Source organism: Mirounga angustirostris, unplaced genomic scaffold (genome assembly GCF_029215605.1).
Source record: "Mirounga angustirostris isolate CCGP_5_RB_7025 unplaced genomic scaffold, mMirAng1.0.hap1 SCAF_9, whole genome shotgun sequence".
NCBI lineage: Eukaryota > Metazoa > Chordata > Mammalia > Carnivora > Phocidae > Mirounga > Mirounga angustirostris.
In genome coordinates this window covers 50597315-50625046 of record NW_026991717.1, presented here as the reverse complement: position 1 = coordinate 50625046, position 27732 = coordinate 50597315, and the positions used below count along the sequence as shown (strand labels likewise).

The window sequence follows — 27732 nt, the reverse complement described above, 5'->3', positions numbered from 1 at the left end:
ATGACTCTGTACCAGTGGCCATGTTTTATGAAGGAATGTGATCATGATCACCTTGGGCAAAAGCAAAGTTATAGAAGCTCTTGCTAGCCTGGAAACCGAGGGCTCATCATCCTGCCTTGCTGGGCTTCAGTTTTGTCATCTGCAAAATGTAGGGGTTGGGTTCGATGATAGAAGGGGACTTTTTCAGCTTTGATGTTCCATGATTCCACATTCTGGATGAACTCGCTGACTACTGAAAATGGCAGGTCCCCATTAACTAAAACATGAACAATGATAGTCTGTATTGTTATATTTTCACGTGCTGCTGAGCCGTATGTTCATGGCAGCCACTCATATGCCAATAACTTCTAATTCTGTTTATTTTAGACTCTGGCTGCCCGGAAATCTGGACTCTCCCTGGCTATGGTGATTAGGACATCACTAAACAATGAGGAACTGGTAGGTGCAGAGTCAGTTACTATGTATTGATCATAGTCCAGGGGAGAGTGATTCTGATCAAGCCACTCAGTCGTAATGTTGATTCCAAAATTCCAGAAATAACTGGGAACATGGGAAAAGTCTGACCCTAAACAAATTTCCTCAGGACCTCAGCTTCACTGTCATACAGATGATCCTCTGCTGATCCAATATGCATGTGTCTATCAATCTTTAAAAATGCCATTCCATCCTCACACATTTTATCTGTAATTCGCCCCCTGAAAAAAAAAAAAACCCTCTATGTTTTTCTATGGTTCAAGTTTTGCTTCCTTTATGAGGCTGTCCCAAACATCTTCCTCCTCTTTTGACTGACTTTTTAGTTTCCTCCTCTGGGCTCTTAATCAAGCATTTAATCATGATCTCCATAGCATAGTATGGCATGAATGAAGGTTGCTCGGGGCGAGTCCCATCTGTAGTGCTAAACTAGCATTGTCTACCTGGCAAGTTAGCTAACTTCTCTGAGTCTGATTTCTCTCATCTGTATAGTGAGGTAATAAGACAATTTATGAAGGGAGGGGAAATGTGTTTAACACTTGGCATAGCTTAGAGTATAATAAAAAAGAAATGCAAGCTGCTGGTTTGATTATTTTTATAAGCAATTAATTTTATTATTTTGCATAAACCTTTCCTTTAGAGGCTGATATTCCTAAGGGTAGCACTGTATCTTGTTTGTTGTTCTTGTTAAACACTTTGATCCCTACTACCTAGTACACGGTGTGGCATGAGGTAGATACTTTGTAAATTCTTGTTGAATGAAAGAACCGATATGATTAGAAAATACAAGTAGGCTGCAAATATCTAGGTCAGGGTTTCTTAAATTTGGCTCATTAGAATCACCTGTGGGAGCTCTAAACCATGTAGATGCCTGGGTCTCGCTCCCAGTAATTCTGATTTAATTGACTTCAGATGTAGTCTCGGTATAAGGGTGTTTTTTAGTTGTTTTTTGTTTGTTTTAAACTATCAGGCAATTCTAATGTGCAGTGAATTTTGTGCCCTGGCAACTCCTTCCTGCCCAGCCACTCTTCTGGGCTTTTACTAGAGACAATTTATGTGTCCTCCCTTAGGAGAACTCATATACTCTACCTCTCCCAATTTTAGTGACTTTGTCATTCCTGTAGAATAAAAATTTGCCAGTAATAATACTTGTTTTAAATTTCTATACACTTGGCATTTAACACCATTATTTATATGTATATTTCATATATACATGGTATATGAGAAAGCACCATATTGCTTGCTGAATCTTGAAGTGCCTAGTCTTGCTTTTGAGAGAGTAATCAAGGTTGAGGCTTTTGCATCATTAAACTCCTATACTATTCCTTTTTTTTAAATTTTAAAATATGGTATTTGGTCTGAACCACAAATATTTATTCCTATGAAAAGTTAATAGGAAAGAGATAGAAATAAAAATGCAACTCCATTTTCTGAGGCCTTGAACAGGGAGCATACCCTCACTTTATGGTTAAATTAGTTATTAATCTACTTTTCATCCACTTAAAAATACATTGTATTTCTTTAGATTCAGAAGACCCTATGTAAAAGACTTTTCTGTGTGGGTGTTGGGTGGATGAATGGAGTCCATCAGCTCCCTCTAAAATTCATAAAGCCCATTTCCCTGGGGCCCATGTCTCAAAAAGTAAATGAAAGATGACTTCTATACAACAGGCATATTAAATGTCACTCCTGACAGGCTGTCACATTAAGTTATTACATGGGCAGCTAACATAAATGCTGGAGCAAATAATTTCCACTTTTCCGTGCTGAAAGTCTTCCTAGGCACCCTCAATGTGAAAGCATGAAATATGTGTCTTTACATGAAGGAATACGGCTTGGCCATGTGGAAAATATCAAATGGTAGCACATGTGTTTTAGTTAAAGAGATGTATGGTAAAAAGTTCAGTCAGCTCTTCCACGGCAGGGAAGGGCTCTAAAGTCTGATGTAAGGTGACAGTGGGCTAGCCGGCACCGCCTCCAATGACCCTCTGTGAGCAGTGGGTGAAGCACGCCAGGTGCCCTCAGCCATCACCAATCCCACCTCACCCACAGGGCTATTGGGACTGATTGGAAATATGAGTCTAAAAAGCCCTTAAGGACCATAATTTCTGAACCTTTCTGTCTGGCCTAATAACCCAAGAAGGGGTAACAATCTAGTATCCATCTAACAGTATTCTGCCTGACACTATGCTACCCAGCTTTGTGCTTGCTGTCATAGAGTGGTAGTTTCCTAGGTGTAGCCCCAAAAGGGGGGCAATCCAAGTAAAACCGTTCAGTAAGTCAGATATTAACTGTCTACTATGTGTCAGGCAGTGTGTCAGATTCTGGAAATGAGACCATTCTGCCATCATGAGGCTTATAATATAGTGAGAGGGGAGCTGAAATACTGTATTTTGCATGCCATACTGTTGCAGGCATAATGAAAGCTTCTAACAGGTGGGCGTGTTTAAACTGACAGTGTCCGATGAGGGTTATGGGAAACTCAAGTAGAGTGCAGAACGCAAATCACCAAGCCTGAAAGGTATTCTAGAGCCCCGTTTATTCGATCTAGTTAATTCATATCTAGGGGGCTGGTCTAATGGTTTGCTTCCAGGAAGTGTCAATACAATATTCAGTCAGGTTTGGTTTGTCGAGGAGAGTAGAGGTCCTCTTTTCAATAACAAGATCAAGATCGGGCCCGATGAAAGGGACTCACAAGAACTATGGATGGGAATCATTAGATCAGACCTTGGCCCTATTTCTCGCATAATCCTAGAAAGGTGACCTGGAAGCAGGATGCAGGTCAGAACACCTGTCTGGTGCCTGGGGTTCAGTCAGGAAGCTGCAGGCTCACTGTATGCAGGTACTCTGGACTCCTCCTCAGGAACAGGAACTATGTCAAACCAAGTAACTGAGAGGTGAAGTGATAAGGGCATGAATTTGAATTTCAGCTCTACCTCTTATTACCTTTGAGAACTGATTTCTTTTCAATACTTTCTGCCTCCCCGAGACTTGTTCATCTCATCTGTAAAATGAAAGTAATAATACTTATCTCACAGTTTTGTGAGAAATAAAAAGAGTCTTGCCAGGCAGAGCAGGTGGTAGTCAGGGCAGTGGGCAGGGAGCCGCAGTGAGGTATCCAGATCCGTGTGGAATCCAGTGCCTCCCTGCCGTCTTTGCAGCTGAAGGTCAGGTTCCAGTGTGTGCTGATAGGGGAACCGATCTAACTGCACATTTAAATATTGTTCTCTGGTTTACAACTACTGTTCTTGGTCCTAATTCCATCCTTCTTCAGGAGCACAGTCTTTGGCTTGAGATAAATGTAGGTCCAGCTCCACTATTGACTAGTTGTGGGAACTTGGGCAAGTGACTGAAACTCTCTTGGCCTTGATTTTCTTACATGTTTGCGAATTATATAAGATTTTTGCATTGATGGCCTATGGTTTCCGGTGTCTGTGAGCAATTTTGGCATTAATCAACTAGCTTTGTAAAGTAGGTGGAAAGCTGTCCTTATCACTTCTCTGGAATGGTTTGTGTAGGTTGTTGCTCTGCCTTAAAAGATGGGCAAACTTGCCTCTAAAATAGTCTTGTAATTTTTTTGAGGGTGGTTATTCGACTGCCCTCAATAATTTAATGTAATAATCCATTCATGTTCTTTAAACATTTGTTCTTGAGTCAGTTTTGATCATTTATATTATTTTTTTCCAGAACATTGTTCTTTTTTCCCTAAAATTTCAAATTCCATCAAATTGTTCATATAATTATATGATTTATAAAAGTTTGTGCTGTTTTCACCTTATTTGTATTTTTCTTTTTTTTTTTAAATGAGTACTCCAAGAGATTTCCCTGGTGTTTGTTGACTCCATATTGTTTGTTTTCTATTTTATTTTAAGATTTTATTTATTTGAGAGAGCAAATGAGAGAGAGAAAGCACATGAGCGGGGGTAGGGTCAGAGGGAGAAGCAGACTCCCCGCTGAGCAGGGAGCCCGATGCGGGACTCCATCCCGGGGCTCCAGGATCATGACCTGAGCCGAAGGCAGTTGCTTAACCAACTGAGCCACCCAGGTGCCTTATTTTATTTCTTTTCTTATTTAGATACATCTTCTGCCCTCTTTGTATTCACCCTAAAGCTAACTACTTTTCTAACATACTGAGTTGAATAGTTTACTAATTTTGATTTTTATTATTAATTATTGCATATACAGAAAAGAATATTTACAACATAAGAAACACTGCGTATACCTGTGTATCCATAACAGCTTTAGAGAAAAATATTTAATAAATGATGCAATGATTATTTTGACTCCTCAGTTTAGAGTGTTTATTCTTCCAAAGACAAGCCATATGAACTTTACTGTTGTTACTACATTGTATTCAGAGCACATTGAGTGTATATTCAGTGATTAGTATTTAATTATTTTATGGCTTAGTTCATAATCAGTTTTGTAGATAAACCATATGAGCTTTTTTTTGTTGGGTACATAAGTTTTGGGACTTTTATATTCCCGATAAATTGTTTCTTTCAACTTTGCTAATAATCTTATTAATTTCTTAAAAGCTTTTTCTTTAAAATATTTTCTCTATGCTACTAATACTGCTCTACCAAATTGATAAGGTCAGTATTTCCTTGATAGAACTTTCTCTAGCCCCTTCTTTAAGTCTTAATATGTTTTATGTGTATCTCACATAGCTTTTTTTTTTTTTTTCCCCTTCCCAGAGAGGGAGAGGAGGTGAGAGGGGTAGAGGGAGAAGGAGAGAGAATCCCGAGCAGGCTCCATGCCCAGTACAGAGCCCAATGCAGGGCTAGATATCTCAGCCCTGAGATCATGACCTGAGCCAAAATCAAGAGTCAGCTGCTTAACCAACTGAGCCACCCAGGCACCCCATGTATCTCACATAACTTAATTTTATTTATTTTTTAAGATTTTATTTATTTGAGAGAGAGAGAGAGCGAGTGCCAGACAGACTCCCTGCTGAGCAGAACCCTGGGATCATGACCTGAGCCTAAGGCAGAGGCTTAAATGACTGAGCCACCCAGGTGCCCCTCATATAGCTTAATTTTAAATTCAGTCTGAGAAATTGCCTTTTTACAGGTGAATTCAATCAATATATACTTCCCATAATGTATTTGAGCTTAGTTCTATTACTTTTTAAAAATACACTGTGTCTCTCCTTTTTACTTTCTTTTCCAAGGTTCATTTGCGCAGACTGAGTTTTATTTTCCCTCTTCTTCAACAAATGGATTAAAATGATCTCTACTGTTTATTTTAATGTGGTGGATGTTCCCAAAATGTTTAATGAAAATACAACTTCTTTTATTGAAGTATAATTAGCTTACATTGTTATATTAGTTTCAGGTGTATAACATTGATTTGACAATTCTATACATTAGTCAGTGCTTACCATGGTAAGTGTAGTCACCATCTGTTTCTGTACAATGTTATTACAGTATTATTGACTATATTCCCTATGCTGTATTTTTTCATCTCTGATTTATTTATTTTATAACTGGAAGTTGGTATTTCCTAATACCCTTTATCTGCTTCACCCATCTCCCTACTCACTTCCACTCTGGCAATCACCAGTTTATTCTCTTTGTTGAAGAGTATTGTTTGTTTGTATGTTTGTTTGTTTTTCATTGCTGCTGCTCTTTTTGTAAAGTTTTTATTTAAATTCCAGTTAACATACAGTGTAATTTTGGTTTCAGGTGTACAGTATAGTGATTCAACACTCATATGCAATACCTGTTGCTCATCACAGCAAGTGCCCTCCTTCATCCCCATCACCTATTTCATCCTTCCTCCTGTACCCCTCCCCTCTGGTAACTGTCAGTTTGTTCTCTGTAGTTAAGAGTCTGTCTCTTGGTTTGCCTCTCTTTCTTTTTTTGTTCCTTTGCTTTTTGTTTCGTTTCTTAAATTCCACAGATGAGTGAAATCATATGCTATTTGTCTTTCTTTGACTTATTTCACTTAGCATAATTCCATTTAAGTCCATTCTTTGTCACTATTGGCTAGATCTCATTCTTTTTTTTTTTTTATAAACAAGTAATTTTCCTTTGTGTGTGTGTATATACCACTCCTTTGTCTATTCATCTATCGATGGACACATGGGTTGCTTTCATATCTTGACCAAATAATGCTGCAATAAATATAAGGGTGCATATATATTTTTCAAATTAGTGTTTTCATTTCCTATTTTTAATATTTTGAGTAAACTCCATACTGTTTCCCAGAGTGGCTACACCAGTTTGCCTTCCTACCACCATGGCATGATGGTTCCCTTACTCCACATCCTCACCAACACTTGTTATTTCTTGTTTTTGATACTAACCATTCTGACTGGTGTGAAGTGATACCTCATTATGGTTTAGATTAGTATTTCCCTGATGGATTGTGATTTTGGACATCTTTTCATGTGTCTGTTGGCCATCTGTTTGTCTTTGGAAAAATGTCTATTTAGATCCTTGGCTCATTTTTTTTTTTTTTTTTTTTTTTAATGAGAGACAGAGCACGAGAGGGAAGAGGGTCAGAGGGAGAAGCAGACCCCCCGCCGAGCAGGGAGCCCGATGCGGGACTCGATCCCGGGACTCCAGGATCATGACCCGAGCCGAAGGCAGTTGCTTAACCAACTGAGCCACCCAGGCGCCCTTGGCTCATTTTTTAATTGGATTGTTTTTGGTATTGAATTATATAAGTTCTTTATATGTTTTAGACATTAATCCCTTATCAGATATGTCATTTGCAATTATCTTCTCCCATTCAGTAGGTTGTTACTGTGTTTTGTTGATAGTTTTCTTTGCTGTGCAGAAGTTTTTTTTTTTTTTTTTTTTTGGTGTAGTCCCAATGGTTTATTTTTGCTTTTGTTTCCCTTGTCTCTAGAGTCATATCTGTAAACATGTTGTTAAAATTGATGCCTATGTTTTCTTTCAAGAGGCTTATGGCTTCAAGTCTAACATTTAGGTCTTTAATCCATTTTGAGTTTGTGTGTCTGTGTAAGAAAGTGGTCCAGTTTCATTCTTTTACATGTAGCCGTCCAGTTTTCCCATCATCACTAACTGAAGAGACTCTCTTTTCCCATCAGATATTTTTACCTCTGTGTCATAGATTAATTAACTATATAGATGTGGGTTTATTTTAGGGCTCTCTGCCCTACTCTTTTGATCTCTGTGTCTGGTTTTGTGCCAGTACCATACTGTTTTGATTACTACAGTTTTGTAGTATATCTTGACATCTGGGATTGTGATACCTCCAACTTTGTTCTTCTTTCTCAGGATTGCTTTGGCTGTTTGAGGTCTTTTATAGTTCATACAAATTTTAGGATTATTTGTTCTAGTTCTGTGAAGAATGCTATTGCTATTTTGATAGAGATTACATTGAATCTGTAGTATGCTTTGGGTCGTGTGGACATTTTAACAGTATTCTTCTAACACGAGCATGATACACCTTTCCACTTCTGCCATCTTCAATTTCTTTCAACAACATCCTACAGTTTTCAGGGTATAGGCTTTTTACCTTCTTGGTTAAATTTATTCTTAGCTATTTTATTATTTTTGGTGCAATTGTAAATGGGGTTTTCTTAATTTCTCTTTTTGCTACTTTGTTATTAGTGTATAGAAACACAACAAACTTCCGTTTATTAATTTTGTTTCCTGTAACTTTTACCAAATTATCAGTGTTAATAGTTTTTTGGTGGAGACGTTAGGGTTTTCTATGTGTGGTATCATGGTATCTATAAGTAGTGACAGTCTTACTTCTTCCTTACCAATCTGGATGCTTTTTATTTCTTTCTTTCTTTTGTCTGATTGCTGCAGCTAGAACTTCCAGTACTATGTTGAATAAAAGTGGCAAGAATGGAATCCTTGTCTTGTTCCTGATCTTAGAGGAAAAGCTTTCAGTTTTCCACCATTGAGTATGATGTTAGCTGTGGGTTTTTCATATATGGCCTTTATTATGTTGAGGTATGTTCCCTCTAAACCCACTTTGTTGAGAGTTTTTATCATGAATGGATTTTGTATTTTGTCAAATGCTTTTTCTGCATCTGTTGAGATGATTATATATATAAAATATATATGATGATTATATATTATATATTTTTTATTATTAATATATTATTCCTCTTGTTAATGTGATGTAGCACATTGATTGATTTGTGAATATTAAACCACCCTTGCATCCCTGCAATAAATCACACTTGACCACTTGGCCATGGGGCATGATTTTTAAAAAATGTATTGTTGAATTCAGTTTGCTAAGATTTTATTGAGGATATTTGCATCTATGTTCATTGGAGATACTGGCCTGCAATGTTCTTTTTTTGTAGCATCTTTGTCTTCAAACTTTAAAGTTAATAATTCTGTCCTGAAAAAAAAAAACACATGATCTAAAAATGTTTAGCCTCTCATTACTACCCTCAATGCCCACATTAGGTAAAAGGCAAGTCTAAATGTCATGTCTGAAAATGGTCTGAAAACCTCAAGTTTGTAGCCCATGGAGTTTAACTGGATCCCAAACACAACCTTTGGGTTTCCATAGAATCAGTTCTCACAATTCTGGCAGTAAGTTCCTTTCTTCCCCCCAAGCACCTGGAGAATCTGTTTCTTTTGGGCTCTTTCACATATTAAAATATTTTTTTCCGACACTTCTCTAGTAGGCTATTATCAACTTAGTCTGCCATGTTGCCAGATCAGTTTTTCAACGTGTAAAATAAATATATTAATACTGCTAGAATGCTCTTGGGGGGATCAGTGAGATAACAAATGGAAAGCACGTCAACCATTTTTGACACATAATTATGTAGTAAATATTATTGTTTTTTATTATTAACTTCATTTACTGCAACTTTCCATGGCTCCATGCCTGGCTTTGCTTGGTTACACAAGAGAACAGTGAAACAGATTCCCTTTAAGAGGGATAGTCATCCCCTTCCCTCTCTTACTTTTACAATATCCTAACTCTTCTTTCTAATCTTTCATGGCCTCTGTCAGAAGATTTGTAAGAACTCTGTCTTGACCCCAAGTGGTAAAAATAAACAAACTTTTCACATTAAAATGACAAAAGTTTCCTTCCAGTGAAAGAATTCATATTATTTTTGATCTCTTATATTTAATAAATTACTCCTCTCCTACTACTTCCATTATTTATATATACTTTTTTTACTGAGGCATAATTGACATATAACCTCTAAATTTCAGGTGTATAAAGATTCAATATTTGTATATATGGTGAAATAATCATCACAGTAAGTCTAGTTAACATCCATCACCATACATGGTTATGTGTTTTTTCTTTCTTGTGATGAGAAGTTTTATGATCAGCACATTTCAAATGTATAATAAAGTATTATTAACAGTAGTGACCCTACTGTACATTATAATCCCATAACTTATGTTTTACGACTGCAAATTTGTACCTTTGACCCCCTTCACAAATTTTGCTCACGCACCATCCCCTGCTTCTGGCAACCACCAATCTGTTCTCTGGATCTATGAGCTTGACTTTTTGTTTTTGCTTTTTTTTTTTTTTTTTTTAAGATTCTCCATATAAGTAAGATCACATAGTATTTGTCTTCCTCTGACTTAGTTCACTTAGCATAATGCCCTCAAGATCCATCCATGTTATTGCATATGGCAAGATTGTACTCTTTTATAGCTGAATAATGTTGTGTTATACACACACACACACACACACACACATTTTCTTTATCCATTCAACAACACTTAGGTTGTTTCTGTGTCTTGACTGTTGTAAATAATGCTACTGTGAACATGGAAGTGTCTGTCATTTTTCAATTAATGCTTTTGTTTTCTTCAGATAAATACTCAGAAGTGGAATTTCTGGGTCATATGGCAATTAGGTTTTTAGTTTTTTGAAGTGACTCCATATTGTTTTCCTTTTAGATTCCCACCAACACTGCAGAAATGTTCCCTTTTCTCCAAATCCTTGACAACACTTATTATTGCTTATGGTTTTGATGATAGCCTTTCTAACAAATGTGAGGTGGTATCACTTGATTTTGGTTTGCATTTCTCTGATGATTATGAACATTTTTTCATGTGCCTTGTAGCCATATCTATGTCCTTTTGGGACAATGTCTATGCGGATCCTCGGCCCATTTTTAAATCAGGTTTTTTGTTTTCCAGCTATTGAGTTGTAGGAGTTCTTGATATATTTTTGGTATTAGTCTCTTACCAGATACATGATTTGCAGATATATTCTTCCATTCAGCAGGTTGGCTTTTCATTTTATCGATGGTTTCCTTTAATGTGCAAAGTGGAGGCAAACATGCTTTGTTCCTGTTGTATTAAAAGTTGGTTGATTGGAATATTGATGGTCTAAAAATACTCATCATCACCTTTGGCAGGAAGCCTGATTGCTTTATTTCTCGGGCACGTTTTAATTTTCTTATATAGTTATGAATAAAAACAATTCATTTTTTTCCCTGTGTCCTAATTGTTCAAAAAGTGACATATTAGAGCATTTCACCTTAGATTCCAGTTTCTTAGAGGAATTTTTAAAAAATAATTGTTAAAAATTGGATATGAGTATCCTCCCTTTTGTAATCTATAAGCTGTACTTTGCTAAAAAGGCTTATCAGAGTCAAAGCATTCCTTAACCTCATTTCTACAGATAAAACAGTGTCTCCACAAAATAAAAATTGCCTTTTTTCTGCAGTCACCTCAGTAATGTAAAACTGATGTTTATCAGTTTTATTCCTAATTGTGTTGTCTTATATTCTGTCTATAAATAGAAAAAAATCCTTAAAGAACCTTTACGAACTTTGAAAAATTAAATTGAGTAACTTTATAAAAATTTTAGTGCTTTTTTTCTTTTATAAATTACTTTTACAGTGAGCATGCATTTTATTATAATTAGAAAATACATACTAGAGAGGAAAGTGACATATGAGATTTTTGTTTGTTTGTTTGCTTGTTTTGTCTTCATTTTGACTGGGGAAAAGAAAAGATTATTGTTAGCCAATGAGAATTATTTCATTTTTATAGCTGAATAACACTTCCATGAAGTGTTGAGCATGATTTACAAAATCTTTGTGATTCTTAAAAGAGGGGGGAAAATGATAGGACATATATACACATCTATAAATACCAGTATCATTTAGAAACAGGAGGCTCCTATACAATGTAAAATGCAACTTGATCTATAGTTACTGGAAGGATATTAAAAAAAGAAATGAAAATACATTTTAGAAAGTACTATATGTTTATTGTGGAAGATTGGGAAATTTTAGAAACCTTTAAAACAGATTAACAGTAATTCTTCCATATTGCTGAGTTCATTATGTCCTTGGGTCCTAATCCCAGTAGATGAAGGCTCTGCTTGTTCTGGGGACCACCTTCTCTACATATCTGTCTTCTGCTTTACCTAGGCCAGAGACCCTCTCTGGATAACATACCCAGCCCCATCCTTTCATGTCAGCTAGGGTCCTATTAACTGTAACTAGTTATCTTGCTAGTAAAAAGTACTACCTTAAAAAAAAATCTCTTTGCTTTCAATCCAACTCCTAATGGTGAGTTAGATTCCCATTTTCTATGGTCCATGGCTAATTTTGGAGTTTCCCCTTGGTTTTTTCCACTTTGTTTATTCAGTGCTCCTTACCCTATCTTTTTTGACTTATTTCACAAAACTCTCACACTCTTGGTCCTTGATTATAATCTTGTTTGATTTGGTCTTATTTTGCTGCTAAGGAAGTACGTCATTTTCCCAGGATAAAGTATTCTCCTGAGCGTAAGAATCCCCTCTTATGAGGTAGACTTTTACATCTCCTAACTTTACTTTCCTAACTGTTCACTTCCTGAGTTTCTAAACTGACCATCCTTGTATCTTATACTTTGCTTCAATTAAGAAATGTTGCCATATGTCATTTTTTAAAAGATTGATTTATTTGAGAGAGAGCGTGCCCAAGTGCGGGGAGGGGCATAGGGAGAGAATCTTCAAGCAGACTCCCCCCAATGCTGGGCTCAATCTCATGAGCCATGAGATCATGACCTGAGCTATAACCAAGAGTCAGACGCTTAACTGACTGAGCCACCCAGACGTCCCTCCATATGGCATTTATTTTAGAGTAATTTTCAGCTTTGATAGACAATGCTCATATCCCAAGAATCACAAATGGAAAAGATGCATATTATCATTTCCTGAGGACTAGAGATATATACCCTCTAGTGAGCTATTCAGTGTTTTCTCCAGCTTCTATAGCTTTTAAATGTTAGATTTATTTTAATGCCCCATTCAACTGATTTTCAGTGTGCTGTCTATTAAGTTTCCCATATTTCCTCTTTTTTTTTTAAACGAGCTTCACTCTCTTTTTATGAAATGGATCATGCCTCTTTAATCCCAACCAAACAAAACATTTCAATGAAAACTTCTCAGCTGCCTATTCAGAACTCTTTTTTCTCTAGCATGTTTAATTTTTTAGAAGGTATTCCTTATATTTATTACTCCTGCTATAACCTAAGGATTTAGAGGCCAACTATGTCACTTGAATTCAATAAAAAGAAAATATACACATAGGGAATTAGAGAAAATGTATGAATCATTTACTTAATTGTGAAATATGTAGGTAAGTTCATGTTCAAAACAACCCTTTACCCAACCCTGCTTTCTAAGTTCATACATATTTTACTTTTCTTGGGTTCATTAGCAAACTATTCCCACCTAGTGTTCTATTAGGTTAGAATTACTACTCTCTACAACAAATTACCTGATGTGATTGCAAATGTAACTAAATTCCCTACTTAATTTTTATCTAAACCAAAATGCTACATTACACACACAGATAACACACAAACCCCTCAGCCCAGTTAGAACAGGAAGCTGTCTGTGGATGGCTGATTGAGAATCTATTAGGCCAAGAATTGTTCAATTCACTTTAATGTTATTGAAGATACCCACTCTGCTAAGCAGTACAATGGAAGCAAAGTTGAATAATGCATAGTGTTAATGCTAAAAGAACTCTTAACAATTTTTTTGCAGGATAAGACGTCTTCATTATGAGATGAAGCCAAAAGATACACTTGGCTTAGGCTTTATTTATTGAAAAGGATGGGCCATTTGTTTGTATAAACCTTAATATGGAGGTCTCCCACTTGAATAATTCCTGTATTTGATCATACTGCTGCTCTGTAGACTCACGTGAAGTATTAAAAGCTTTGACCAGACACTCATGTAATAATAAGGCTGGATCTTGCTGTTTAAAAGTAAGAAAAAAATTTAGTGAAGCTTAACTCCCTGCAGGGGATCTTCCAGTACCATTACCAAACATATTCTGGGAAAACACACAGTGAGGGGAATGTACTAATAAAGGGAAATATGCTGTTACCATACTGTAGAATTGAAAATTTGTGGAAAGTTGGTCATTTCAACACTGTAAAGATACTCTGAAATGAAATTTAAGATATTCTGAAATGAGATTTAAGGGTTATTAATGCAAAATATAATTGTTTCATTTAACCATTAGGCTCCTACAGGATTTATGTAAATATTCATTCATTATGCATCAGGCAGTTGTATGAAATTACCTGTAAATGTAACTTCAGAGAGTGATGGTCTTTCTTTCAAGAACTCATCTGCAGGCACCCCTGGGTGGCTCAGTCGGTTAAACATCTGACTTCAGCTCAAGTCATGATCTCAAGATCCTGGGATTGAACCCCATGTAGGGTTCTGCCCTCAACAGGGAATCTGCATTTCACCCTCTCCCTCTCCCTTTACCCCTCCCCCAGCTCATGCATGCTCTCTCTCTCTCTCTCTCAAATAAATAAAATATTTTTAAAAAATAGAAAAAAGAAGTCACCCACCTAATTAGATATGAAAAGCACAGAGAAGGACTCATCTAGACAAGTCTCTTTCCTATCAACCTATGGTGGTTTCTGGAAAATCTATGAGTACTAACATTTAGTATTTATTTAGTATTTTGAAGTTTCTAGTTGGTTGGTTATCATCCTACAATTTGATCTTCAAAATTATACAGCAGGTAGGTAGATATGTAGGGGAAGAAAGTAAGGCTTAGAGACCTAAGTCTCTCTGTGGATTATAAGACAGGATCCTAAGTGGCAGAACATTCACTCCATAAAATATGTGTTGTACCCCTACTATGTGGCAGGGACAAGGGTAGGCACTGTTAGATGCTAAGAAGAGAAATATGGAAGATTGGCTGTAAATATGGCTGAAGAAGCCCATGTTAAATGTCATGTGATTGGCCCTATGCTAGGGAACTCAGGTCTCCTGGCTACTCATGCAGTGAGTTTTTCTACCCCACCAGTGGCCTGTCATTGAAAGTCCTTCCATGTGCTATAAAAAGGTATCTCCCTTTAAAATATTACCATTACCAGTGCCACATTTAGCCTTTACCTCCCACTGGTGGTCTCATAAATTAGTTGATGAGCTCCTTCCTAAAGGATAGGCAATGAAAGCAGTCCCCTGCAGAAGGAATTGTAGAATGAGCATACTTCAGGTCTGGGAAAGGTTGGAATGTCAGGAGAGTACAGAGTCAGGAAAGAGAGGGCTTAATAGAATACAAAAGAGGGGTGAGGATGTTTCTGGATGGTTAGCATCAGCATTAAGAATGCTTCCATCTAGTTCACAATTTTTACCAAGAACCAGTTTAGACCAAGGAGATCTAAATCATCGTCCATGGCCTCATAGAGTCCACAGTATAGCAGGACGTGGACATTATCAGGTAATCAGTTTCTTGCTGCTGTGAAAGAAGCACAACAGTGGAGCCCAGTCCAGTCTGGGAGATTAGGGAGTTCTCTGTGTTCAGATGACTGAACTGGGCCCTAGAATGCTGAGAGAAGAATAAGTGAGCAGAATTACTGTGCTTACTATCATGACTTGTCAATAATTAAGAGGTTCTTTCAAAATAGTATTTTCAGGGAGAGGTGATAAAATAGTTTTATGTTGAAATTCTCTGAATCCACTGACTTGGCTGGCATTGTAACTTATCTTTACAGAAAATACATGTCTTCAAGAAGACCTTACAGGCACTGATCTACCCCATGTCCTCCACCACCCCCCACAATTTCGAAGTCTGGACGGCAACAACACCTACCTACTGTTATGAGTGTGAAGGGCTCCTGTGGGGCATTGCTCGGCAAGGCATGAAGTGTTTGGAGTGCGGAGTGAAGTGCCATGAAAAGTGTCAGGACCTCCTAAATGCTGACTGTTTGCAGAGTGAGTACCTGTTTAGGGTAGAGATATATATGCAGACCCTGCCTTATCCTCCATGTTTTCAGGTTAGACCTCTTCAGCTCTTGCTGGTTTTCAGTAATTCCAACCCCCACCCTTCCTATCACACAAAGATTCACATACAACCCATCAAGTCATATCGTTGATGATGTGTTCCCATAGTGCCAAGCACGGACTTAGATGCCTCAGAGCAATGGCAGGCTCACCAAGTAGAAAACTTGAAAGCGACTTCTGATCTCTTTGGTCACTTCCATCTCATGATAGCCCTGTGTGGAAAGTGGAAATGTGTAAAGTCATGTTCCTCAGCCAAGGACTAAGGCACACCCTTGTGATTACAGCAGTCTGAATTCCTTCTCAAGCCTATTTGGTGTCTGCCAGAAGGAGTCATATTCTTGGAATTGGGAGGTTTTGTGTTTGAATATCGAAGACACATCTAACTTACCAGATAAGTGACCTTGGGCAAGTTTTTTAACTTCTCAGGGCTTCATTTTTCTCCACCAAATGAACAGGAATAACAAAATTTACTCAGAGCGTTATCGGGAAGACTAAATGAAACAGTCTCTGCTAAGAGTCTGGCACATAGTAGATCCTCAATGAATATTAATGGCTTCCCCATCCTTTTGCACTTCTGAAAAGGTACATGTCAGTTCAACCTTTATGACAAGTTACCTTAAATTTTCCATTTCCAAAAAAAATTCTTTATACTGCTACTTTAGATTAGGTCCAGAAATGCCAAAACATCACAGTCTAAAATATGTATTACTGACTTTTCTGTGCTGCGTTGATTTGGTTGTGGCTGTGACACTGAAATTACTAAAAAAAGAAAAACAAAACAAAACAAAACACAAACAAAAAAACACTTTGCCAAGAAAATTTATTTAAACACGGACTTTCATTTACAAATCTTTTTTTCACATGTAAACATTGTCCCCTCTGTTATTGTTTATATGAATACAATGAATGTGTGACATCCACGGGGTTGCCTAAAATTGAGGGGGATCAGAGGAAAATGTCAAAATAAAAATTAAATCATAAATGCTGTCACAGCTGATTTTGTAGTAAGTCATACACATTCTACAGTTTTCTTTACTTCATTAGTATTCTCCCTACACCATGAGATCAGATGGAGGTTGTTAATGGTAATGAATGCGTTTTTTTGGTTTTGTTTTTGTTTTTTTCAAAATAGGTAGTGTCTCTTTGAAAAATAAAAAGTATATTTAGGAATAACTGCTTAAAAGGAAGGGGGATTGATTCAATACTACTGAGCTAACTTGCATAATCTCATCATCCAATTAGAATTCAGTCTACTTATTTAAAAACTGAATTATAAACAGTCTTTTTAAGAAATAAGCATATTAGGGCAGTGACATTTGAAAAAACAGAAAAACATTGCCATCTAGAAACAAATGGCTGGAATCCAGTAAGTAAAAAAATGATGTAGATTATACTTCAGAAATGAGCTGACTCTTAGTGTTTGAGAGACTAAAGATGTCACACATTCATTAGACTTTGGAAACATTTTTATATTATATTTCTGTTTCTTAAGATACATTGATGGATATTGGCTAAATTAGGCAACTTTTTCTTTGAGGTTATTCATTAAAATGCACATGTAAATTGAAAGAAATCAAAAATAGTTGAGAAAAATGAGGGTGGGTATGAGTGCCCCAGGAAGGGGAGTATTTTCTTTAGTAATACCTCCTTACTTGTTTTCCTAAAATCCACCCTTGCATTGAACAGAAAGAGACTTTGCAAGTATATGAATTCAACCTCACCACTTTCCACAATAACTACCAGTAAAATTTGAAATTGACCCTACAGAATCAGTGACACTTCCTTAAGAAATTTCTCTTTTCATTGCTTTAAGCAAGAAATTTGCAATGGGGACACCCCTTATGTATAAGACTTCCACATATGCCTAGGATGGCATATTATTTTGAATTTAATTAATTAACATATAGTATATTATTAGTTTCAGAGGTAGAGGTCAGTGACTCATTAGTTGTATGTAACACCCAGTGCTCATAACATCACGGGCCTTCCTTAATGCCCATCACCCAGTTACCCCATCCCCCCACCCTCCCCTCCAGCAACCCTCAGTTTGTTCCCTATGATTAAAAGTCTCTTACGGTTTGTCTCCCTCTCTGATTTCATCTTATTTTTCCCTCCCTTCCCCTGTGATCCTCTGTTTTGTTTCTTAAATTCCACATATGAGTGAAATCATATGATAATTGGCTTTCTCTGATTGACTTAATTTTGCTTAGCGTAATACCCTCTAGTTCCATCCACATAGTTGCAAATGGCAAGATTTCATTTTTTTTGATACCTGCATAATATTCCATTGTATCTATACACACCACATCTCTATCCATTCATCTATCAATGGACATCTGGGCTTTTTCCACAGTTTGGCTATTGTGGACATTGTTGCTATAAACATGAGGGTGCAGGTGCCCCTTCAGATCACTATGTTTGTATCTTTTGGGTAAATACCTAGTAGTGCAATTGCTGGACTGTACTTTAGCTCTATTTTTAACTTTTTGAGGAACCTCCATACTGTTTTCCAGAGTGGCTGCACCAGCTTGCATTCCCACCAGCAGTGTAAGAGAGTTCTCCTTTCTCCGCATCCTCGCCAACATGTGTTGTTTCCTGTGTTGTTAATTTTAGCCATTCTGACTGGTGTGAGGTAACACATTTGTAGTTTTAGAAGTTCAGTTTATTATCCATTGCTGCAAAGGAGAATATACTGCAGGATAAACCATGGGACATCTCAGTAAGAGGGTTTTAGAAAGCAGAGGTTGCTCTGGATCAGGTGTTGTCTGAAAGTGAGGACAATTTATGATCGTGTAGGTTAAAAAAATCTTACCAGGAGTACAGACGAGAGTGAGGCAAATAGCTGTACCTAGCTAAGAAACAGTGGTCACTCATGAGTTAGGAGAGGGGATGTTTGGTATTTTGTGGTTTGTTTTCATTTGCACTTAGATAAACTTGTGAGATGGCCTTGTTTGTCTCACGTCAGCATGGTCATGGTCACACAGACCATGTGAACGTGGTGTCCTGTGAGTTTGGTCATGTCCAACAGGAGAACAGCGTGGTCTAAGAATGTCAGTACCAGGGCAGCTTCCAATAACACTGTGAACTAGTTGTGTCAGCCAACTTCCATTCAGAGACTAGTTAAAAAAACAGAAATAGAAAAAAATCTTGGGTTTAAAATTTTCTTTGTTTTATCTTTTTTTTTTTTTTTTGAAAAAGACTTGGAAAAAATCTGTTGCGAAAAGTGATAAGAACAAAAAAGATCTTTCCTCTCTCTATCTCTCCATTGATTTTTTTTTCCTTACATAGTAAAAATACTTCTGAAATTGAGCACTTTTTTTCTTTTGTTGAAATTAGTTTTTCCCCTCATCTATACAATTTTTGACTCTGAAATAATTTAGAAATCTTAAGGAAGTTAGTATCTAAATAATGCTCAGGAAATGTAGTAGCTCTGACAATTTTGAGAGTGCATACCTGATTTTGTCTTCTTTTAATATGCAAATGTTTCTGAACTTGTTCTCAAAGTTTGCATTTACCAATAATAGGATGATTGAATATGGTGGAGGTCGGCAGCGAAGAAAGGCTGATTTTTGGTTTTGGACCCAAGCTCAACAAAAGTAAAATTACTTTATAGAAGGTGGCAGTTCCTTGAAAGGGGGCTCCCTGCCCACATTCTCCTACTGTCAGTGATGGGGACATCTATGAGAATGGGAGGTGATGCTATGCTAGGTCTGTGATCCTTCAGTTATCCTTCTATTAAATGTCAGTTCTTTATTGTGTTCCAGAAATTGTGTGGAGTGTGTAACTTTGATTGTGTAAGACAAAGGAGACCTGTGATTTGAAGACTGGGGGAGTTGTAGGTTTGCTCCTTGGAAATATTGAAGGCATGTTAGAAGAGGAGGGTTAAGATGATCTTGGCTGTAAAGCAACTAAAGGGAAAAGGTAGAAAATGCCAGCTACATGCCCACCTACATGATTTCATGAGAAAGAAAAACAGAGGCACCAAGAGTAGGCCCACCTACAGGATTTTATGGGGAAAGGAAAGAAAAGCAATAAAGTTTCATAGGCTAGAGACTCCTAGAGAGAGAAATGCCTCAATATCAGACCTTCTGCATGCTTTCTGTGTATATCAACCACCTATTTACTCTGGGTTCACCAGCCTCAAATGCAGGTAAAAATTTATGGATATGAAAAATAAAAATACTATAATAATTTCTTCTAGTTTCTCTGAACTTTTTTTTTTTTTTAAAGATTTTATTTGAGAGAGAGAGCGAGCACACAAGCAGGGGGAGCTGCAGAGGGAGAGGGAGAAGCAGGCTCCCCACTGAGCAGGGAGCCCGATTGGGTGGGGCTCGATCCCATGATCCTGGGCTGAAGTAGATGCTTAACCAACTGAGCCACCCAGCCACCCCTAAATTTTATTTTCTTAAATCTTCAAGTACTTCATTGGCTCCCAGCTAGCAAGTTGTTCTATAGCATTAAGCATATGGCAGACATTGGGTGTGGCAGTGTCCATGGGGAGAGCTTTCACCGAGTTGCTTTACAGGTCAAGTAATCTTAAAGCTAAAATCCCCAAATTCCATGTTAATGTAAAATTCTTTAATAAATGCTTGTATCTTCACCTTGTGACATCTAGACCTTATACTTGCTCAATTATTAGTATTGAAACTTTTATACATTATCTCATTTAATCCTTACAGTGACCCTGTTAAGATGCTACTATTATTTCCTTTTGTTTTTCAGATGAAAAAACTAAAGTTTACAGAGCTAAAGTAGTGCAATTTCAGATGGTTAATAATTGGCAAGTCAGGATTCACACAGGACTGTCACCTTTTAGTATACACAAAGCATCATGAGCCGCTATGCTCCTTTGCCTTATTTAAAAGTGCTTTTATTGATGTATTTCTTCCACTTTATATTTGGACTTATGCTCTTGTTTTATGCTGACTATAAGAGCATGAGGCCAACCACTTTCTGCTTTCTAATGATGGGCACAGCCTTTGTTTTCTGAAAATTCTAAACCTGAAGCCAAGTGCCCAATGTATTTTGTCTTTTCATAAGACTCCACAGCATGTATATCATTTTACACTGAATTTATTTTTGTTTTTTCCAGGATCACGGCCTTAGGGTGAGAGCATACACAAAGTTCCTAAGACCTAAAATTGAACCCAGAGCCAGATTAAATACTCAAATATGGCAATCATTTTATTTTAGGTTCCCCCCAGAAATATTTTATCTTCTCTATTTGTTGAATGTATCCTATTTTCTAAAGAGCATGCTTGATACTTCGAACACATTTAGTTGAGGTTGGCCTTATAGGCTAGCATGTAAACTAAATGGATAGACAGGCAGCTGAGCCAGTGGTGATTGATAAATGTTTAAGAATTCCACGAGGCAGTTGCTTGAAATAAGCCATGTTAGGAATATTTACACCATAGAAATCTGCTAATATTACAGGTCAGGTGTGGTGGTGGTGTTGTTCCTATTTTTTTGTTTGTTTTCCATAGGGAGGGAGAAAATGTGACCACTGGGTTAGGGAGCCTCTATTTCTGTTAAGGAAGAGATAAGATCATATGCTGAGAGTGGAGGTTAATGGGGTGAGGTAAGTGACTTGAAGAAAATAGAAATTTTTGGAATCACTCTTGAGAAAAATAGGAAAGAAAAGAGATTGAGACCAAGAGAGACGGTTGCAGCTGTTAGATGTATGTAAATTGCCATGCAAAGTTGGTAAAATTATGAATTTCACATGAAATTTATATGTTTTGGGTAATAAATAAAAATTATAGAGAAAAGTGAGGGTTCTGATTAAGTGGCTTTCCCATTAAATTATGTAGAAAGGAACCATTTTAGGTAAGTTGGCCTCATTTACGGATGAATTCTCTTGTATCTCTTGCAAGGATGAATTTTGTTGTGCATAATTGTATCCTCTGATCTGTCAATTAAGTGTTTTTAAAAATAACAATGATGCATTCCATTTGGATAATGTATTACATTTTACAAAGTGCTTTCACTGTACATTATCTCTTTTGATCTCATTTATTGTTGATCCCTGGTTGACATATTACTACTCACTGTATTTCAGTGAAGCTACTACACCTTCTGTCATACACTTTGAAGGAAGAGTCATATAAATGCAAATTTAAGTTTATCTCTGATGACTTTGAGATAAACAGACCAAGCCTGAAGGAAAATAATAAACCCAAAGGGTTGGAAATTCGTGGCAAATTGCAGCTACCTCAGAAATAGTTTCATTCGAAAAATCAGGTTCGATAAACAATAGGCGGTGGAAAGTGCTTGTAGATCGGTGACAAAAATTACAGATTTGTCTCTGCGTCTCCAAACTACATAGATTTAAGTTGAATCATTTCCCTCAGATCAAAATATGTAAAAGTAAAAGTAGAACTTTTAAAATGCCACATATCTTTTTCTAGAAATAACAGATAAAAGGTTTAAACATAAGCCTCTGTTAACCTGCTCTCCCAGAATAGTGGTTTCACAGTTGATGGTTTGTGTGTTGTCCACAAATTAGAGTTTTCTGCTCCAACATCAAGAGCATTGGTGAAAGATTTCACAGCAAATCATTATGCTTTCTTAATTAAGTCTTTTAAAAAAAAATTCAGGAGGCGGTTGTTAAGTACAGAGATTTGATTCCTTTAGATAAAAAATTTCTTGTTATATTCTACCTTTGAATTTGGTAGTGATTACTTAAATGAGTATTATTACATGGGTGGTCGTCCGCTGGCTCTTCCTGAATTTAGAAAAATAATCCAAAATATATTTAACTCTCAAGGACTTGAACACTTCTTTTCTGTAGCCTTTGGGAGCACTGAGAGCCAAAACAATAATAGTTACTTAGAAATTTGGGGGAGAGTTAAATTTTATGGCATTTCTCACCTGTTGAACATTCATTCTTAGGATGGCTGTCACATATCAAACTTTTGGGGCACTTTGAATCTTGCAGTAATTTTTTCAAGGCAGCACTGCCTTTTCTTTCTGCTTAATGAATATTTCAGTACTTGAAGTAAAATATGCCTATTGGGTAGCTGGGACTATTCAAGTAGCCTAAGCTAGTTTTACTGTATAAGAATTATGCATGCACAGTTAAGCTATTGTTGATAAATTACAAACATGCTTAATTATTTAAGGATATGCAATTTACAGATGCGTAGCTTTTCTATGGCCTGTTTTAACAGATGACTAGGGCATTTAGAATGTCCTTTCAAATTACATTAAATGTAATGCAGTCATTTTTAGTATTTTTTTTAATGTGGTTTAAGTCCTCAAAGTTTTTTTTTTCCTTGTTTTTGTTTTGTTGTTGTTGTTTTAAGATAAAGACGGGGAATCTGCTCTTTATACCATTAGAATATTCATCCCTTTAACTTTGTCTAATTATACCTTGGTTATTATGAATGTGTTTTTTCCACTTTAGGAAACAAACGTCATACTTTCAAATAAATCAAGATTTTCACTAAAGTACTCCTGTTGAATATGAGTTTATTATAAGGAAAGCTAACGGCTGACCTTTTCCTCTTTGTCTTAGCTTCTGTGCTTCATTTGGGCTTAAAATACTTAGATTCAGAGAACATTAGTGAGGCTATCCCTTGTGGTAGAAATCATGCAGATAACTTGTCTTATTTAATCTCTAAACATTCTACCAGATATTAATATGCCTATTTCAGAAATACATTTCAAAAAATTGTAAGTTGGGTAATACAGTCATGTAGATGAAAATTGGAACTGTTACCAGCTGTGAACATGAGTTTTGTTTTTTATTCTTTTCACTACATGACCTTTGTTTGGCACCCCAAAATATTTGGTATCAGCAGTGGCAGCTCCCGCAACACTGGTCCGTGGGGTTTTGTTTTCTCATTTAAAACTCACTAAGGAGCCATGAGAGTTGGGATCATGGTTCATTGTTAACTTGTCGTATAATATTGCACAACCCAGAGGCCACAGAGAGCACTGAAAATACCTGGCAGGTAGCTGGAGAAGGTGAGGGATCCAAGAATGGACCTTTGGAAATCCTTCATTGCCAGAAGGATTAGTGTTATAAACAAAAATGCCCAGAAAGTTGAGACCAATCATAAAAAAAATAAAAAAATAAAAAAATCCTGGAAATCAAAAAGGGTTTTAAGTAGAATGAATTTATCCTATTAAAAACTATGGCCATATCACAAAGTGAGAGTTGAGGCCTGTGATCCATCATGTATTTAGAGGTCATCTACCCACTGGTTTCTAAATCCTTTTTAAACAGCAGAATCACTTTAATTCCAAGTAAAATCTTACCCTGGATTTCAATATATAAGAGAGAATGGTGGTATTTATTTTACAAAAAGAATTTAAGCACTTAATTATGGTAAGTTCCATCATTAAAAATAATTAAGCACTTTGAACCCAAGTATTTGAAATACTGACTTTGGGGAGACATTTGCCATATATATCCTATCTATTTCTCAGTTTTGTTTTGCAGGTGGTATATGCCATATTTGACTGTGTGCATTCTTTTTAGCTCTTTGAAAATTCAAACCATATATTTGCACAACCCCTGATTTAAGCAAATAATACAGCTGTGACAAAACTGGGAATCATGGAAGTCCATTTACTTGCCATTAACACAAAGGCTGGTTCTGAATCTCAGCCTAGATATTTTGTCCAGCAGCATTTATATTGCCCTGATGTTCTGTGAAGAAGGTACCCTGACTCCTCAGAATGAAACCACTTATTCATTCTCCTATTCCTTCTTTCTCTCCCTCTTGGGCCATCAAAAAGTAATTTTATGTGCATTTACGTCACCACTCATTTTTCCATTATAGGAGCAGCAGAAAAGAGTTCTAAGCATGGTGCCGAAGACAAGACTCAGACCATTATTATGGCTATGAAAGAAAGAATGAAGATTAGGGAGAAAAACAGGCCGGAGGTGTTTGAAGTAATTCAGGAAATGTTTCAGATTTCTAAAGAAGATTTTGTGCAATACACAAAAGCAGCCAAGCAGAGTGTACTGGATGGGACATCTAAGTGGTCAGCAAAAATAACCATTACAGGTAAAAATAGTTGTCTTGAAAATTTTGATTCCACATTGAGATTTTTATGTGTCTTAGAAATCACTGCTTAATAACAATTATAGGTAAAATAAGTAGAATGTTTTCAAACTTGTCAATATTGGTAAGACATGTAGTTGGTACTTGAAATTTCTAAAATATATACTAGATAATTGAAGTAATTGCAATTTGTTCTAATCAAAAGCTCTTCTAGAGGAAGAAGTTTCTCTTTTACAACATATTCATCAATATCCCGCAATTAGCTTTGTAGCTGCCCACCACTGATAAATTACAAGAGTAGCCAAAAATCTCTCTAGTCAGTTTTTCTTAATGAGAAAACACACATCATTTTACTTAATCCTTGATCAGTACCCCTCAAACATTTGATCCTTGAGTGAAGGCAGTTTGAGCTTAGTGATGTGTAGTAATTTGAACTTCTTAGGTTGCCTATAACAACAGCAAGTGCATATATGTTGTGTTAATGTTTACCAAGCCTCTTAACTTACTCATATGGTACTTGTAAGATAAAATAAAGTTGCTTTTTTTTTTTAACTAGGTTGAGTTGTTCAGTAGTGACAGCAAACTCACAAATAGAAATATATTTTAAATCACAGACCTTTGAATTATGTTGGATGCCTTTTGGCATATTGTATGTGCATCTTTATTTTTCTATACATTTATGTAGTAATGTGTATATAAGTATATAGCTGGTGTGAATATGAAAGTATATGTATATGGCTGCTACTCATTGCAGACAAAAGCAAATATTTACTCAAGGAAGGTTTTAATATTCAGTGTTTTCATTCTTTCATTGAATATTTTTAAGTCCTAATGTTCATTTCCTCAATAAAGGAAATAGGTTTGGAAAATCAGTTGGGACCAAATAACGGGATGCCATAGAATGAGTTTGGATAGTTCCTCCCTTTATGCTGATGGAAGAAACTATTTTAGCATTCCTTTGCACAAACCCAGGGTGCAAAGTGTTAGAAAAACTGCCCTTTGTTATTTTTGTTTGTTTGAGGAAATCTTTATATTAAAATTTCTATTTTGGTTTATTTCAGTGGTTTCGGCACAAGGTTTACAGGCAAAAGACAAAACAGGGTCGAGTGACCCATATGTTACTGTTCAAGTGGGAAAGAACAAAAGAAGAACGAAAACCATTTTTGGAAACTTGAATCCAGTATGGGATGAGAAGTTTTATTTGTAAGTATATCATGTGAAACTATTATAAGTATTGATATATTTGGGGATAAATTTAAGGCAGACATGCAAAATATAGAAACAATAATTATCTCATATTTAATACTATCTAAGCAGAAATTATCAAAAGTGAAATTAATGTTATGAAGTCACTTAATACTCACATTATTCTTTATCTTTGGAAGAAAGTGAATAAAAAGAGTATTTCAAACAAAAGGTGGCATGGTTGGGGTGACTATACAGGAGGAAAAAAAAGATTAAAATATGATCTTTAACTTCGGTTGACCCAACATAATTTGGAATTTACTGGCTTGATTCAGCAATATACTGACATCGAAGATTTAGGACTAAGGACAGTAAAAAGATTTTGGGCATCACCTGGCCCATCACACCTACACCATGATGAAATGGTTGATGATAACGTTTACAACCTCTCACTGTCAGAGAGGTCATTTATTTTTAAGCCTCTTATATTTTGTACCAAATGGTAAGAAATTATTTTTCTGGCATAGGTTCTTTTCTTTCTAGAGACATAAGATGACTTTCCAATTAGCATTTGATAGAAATGAAAATTCTGAACCCTGAGTCCTTTCTTTTTCTTCCTTCCTTTCTATGCTGATGGTGTAAACAGGGATCTTGTTAACATACCAAGTGAGCAAACCCAACACATACAGCTTGTTTGGAAATGTAGGCAATAGTGAGTAAGAAAAGAGAGCTTTTGTATGTGTGGGCTGATGGAGAGAGTGTTCAGAAATAGGTTTGGAAAATCAGTTGGGACCAAATAACAGGATGCCATAGAATGAGTTTGGATAGTTCCTCCCTTTATGCTGATGGAAGAAACTATTTTAGCATCACTTTGTTAACAGAAGACAAGAAATCAATTGATAGGGGCGCCAGGGTGGCTCAGTCATTTAAGCGTCTGCCTTCGGCTCAGGTCATGATCCCAGGGTCCTGGGATAGAGCCCCATGTCGGGCTCCCTGCTCAGCTGGGAGCCTGCTTCTCCCTCATCCAGCTCCCCCTGCTTGTGTTCTCTCTCTCGCTATGTCTCTCTCCGTCAAATAAATAAAATCTTTCAAAAAAAAATCAATTGATAGTCATAAATTCAAATCTCTAAAGCAGTCAACTCAAATGAATCAAACAGGGTAAGGGCAACAAAAAGGACAGGACTATGGCAAACTTAGAGCAAGTGACTTGGAAAAATACAGCTTCCATGGCCACATAATCATGCAGATGCAATGCAGCTAGAGCCCCCAGTTTCTCAGGAGAAGCTGGAAGTCTGAAAATTTAAAACCAGGTTTATTGAAGTAAAATTGACAAAATGTAAGTCTACATATTTAAAGTGTACTATTTGTTAAGTTTGATCTGCCTTATACCTCTATGGAGCCATCACCACTAACAATATAACCAACATATCCCTAACCCCGTATTCATGCCCCAGTGAGGCCATCTCTCTTAACTCCCTCCATGACAAGGCAATCACTGATCTCCTTTATGATGCTATGGAATACTTTTAATTTGGCATTTTGTAGATTTTTATAAAAATAGAGCATGCACTATGCATTCTTCTTTTGTGTGGTTTGATTGACTCAGTGTAATTATTTTGAAACCCATCCATGTTGTAGGATTCAACAATAGATCATTTCTTTGTATTGCTGCGTAGCATTTCATTGTAATAAAATATCAAAGTTTGTTTATGCATTCACCTTTTGAGGGACAATTGGTTTGTTTCTAGTTTTAACTAGCTATTAAAAATAAAGTCGTTCGGAAACTTGTAAACATATGTCCATACAAATATTTATACACATTTCT

General features: G+C 36.5%; 1 protein-coding gene across 2 annotated transcripts in view; it reads left to right on the top strand.

Moving 5' to 3' along the window:
- The window catches only part of UNC13C (unc-13 homolog C), a 564880-nt gene that overhangs the window by 202512 nt on the left and 334636 nt on the right, over positions 1 to 27732 (top strand). For both annotated transcript variants that reach the window (XM_064570458.1, XM_045900049.2), the window contains 4 exons: positions 367 to 438; positions 15417 to 15636; positions 24498 to 24725; positions 25784 to 25925. In XM_064570458.1, the coding sequence (XP_064426528.1) occupies positions 367 to 438; positions 15417 to 15636; positions 24498 to 24725; positions 25784 to 25925 (662 nt within the window). The remainder of the gene's footprint in view (positions 1 to 366; positions 439 to 15416; positions 15637 to 24497; positions 24726 to 25783; positions 25926 to 27732) is intronic.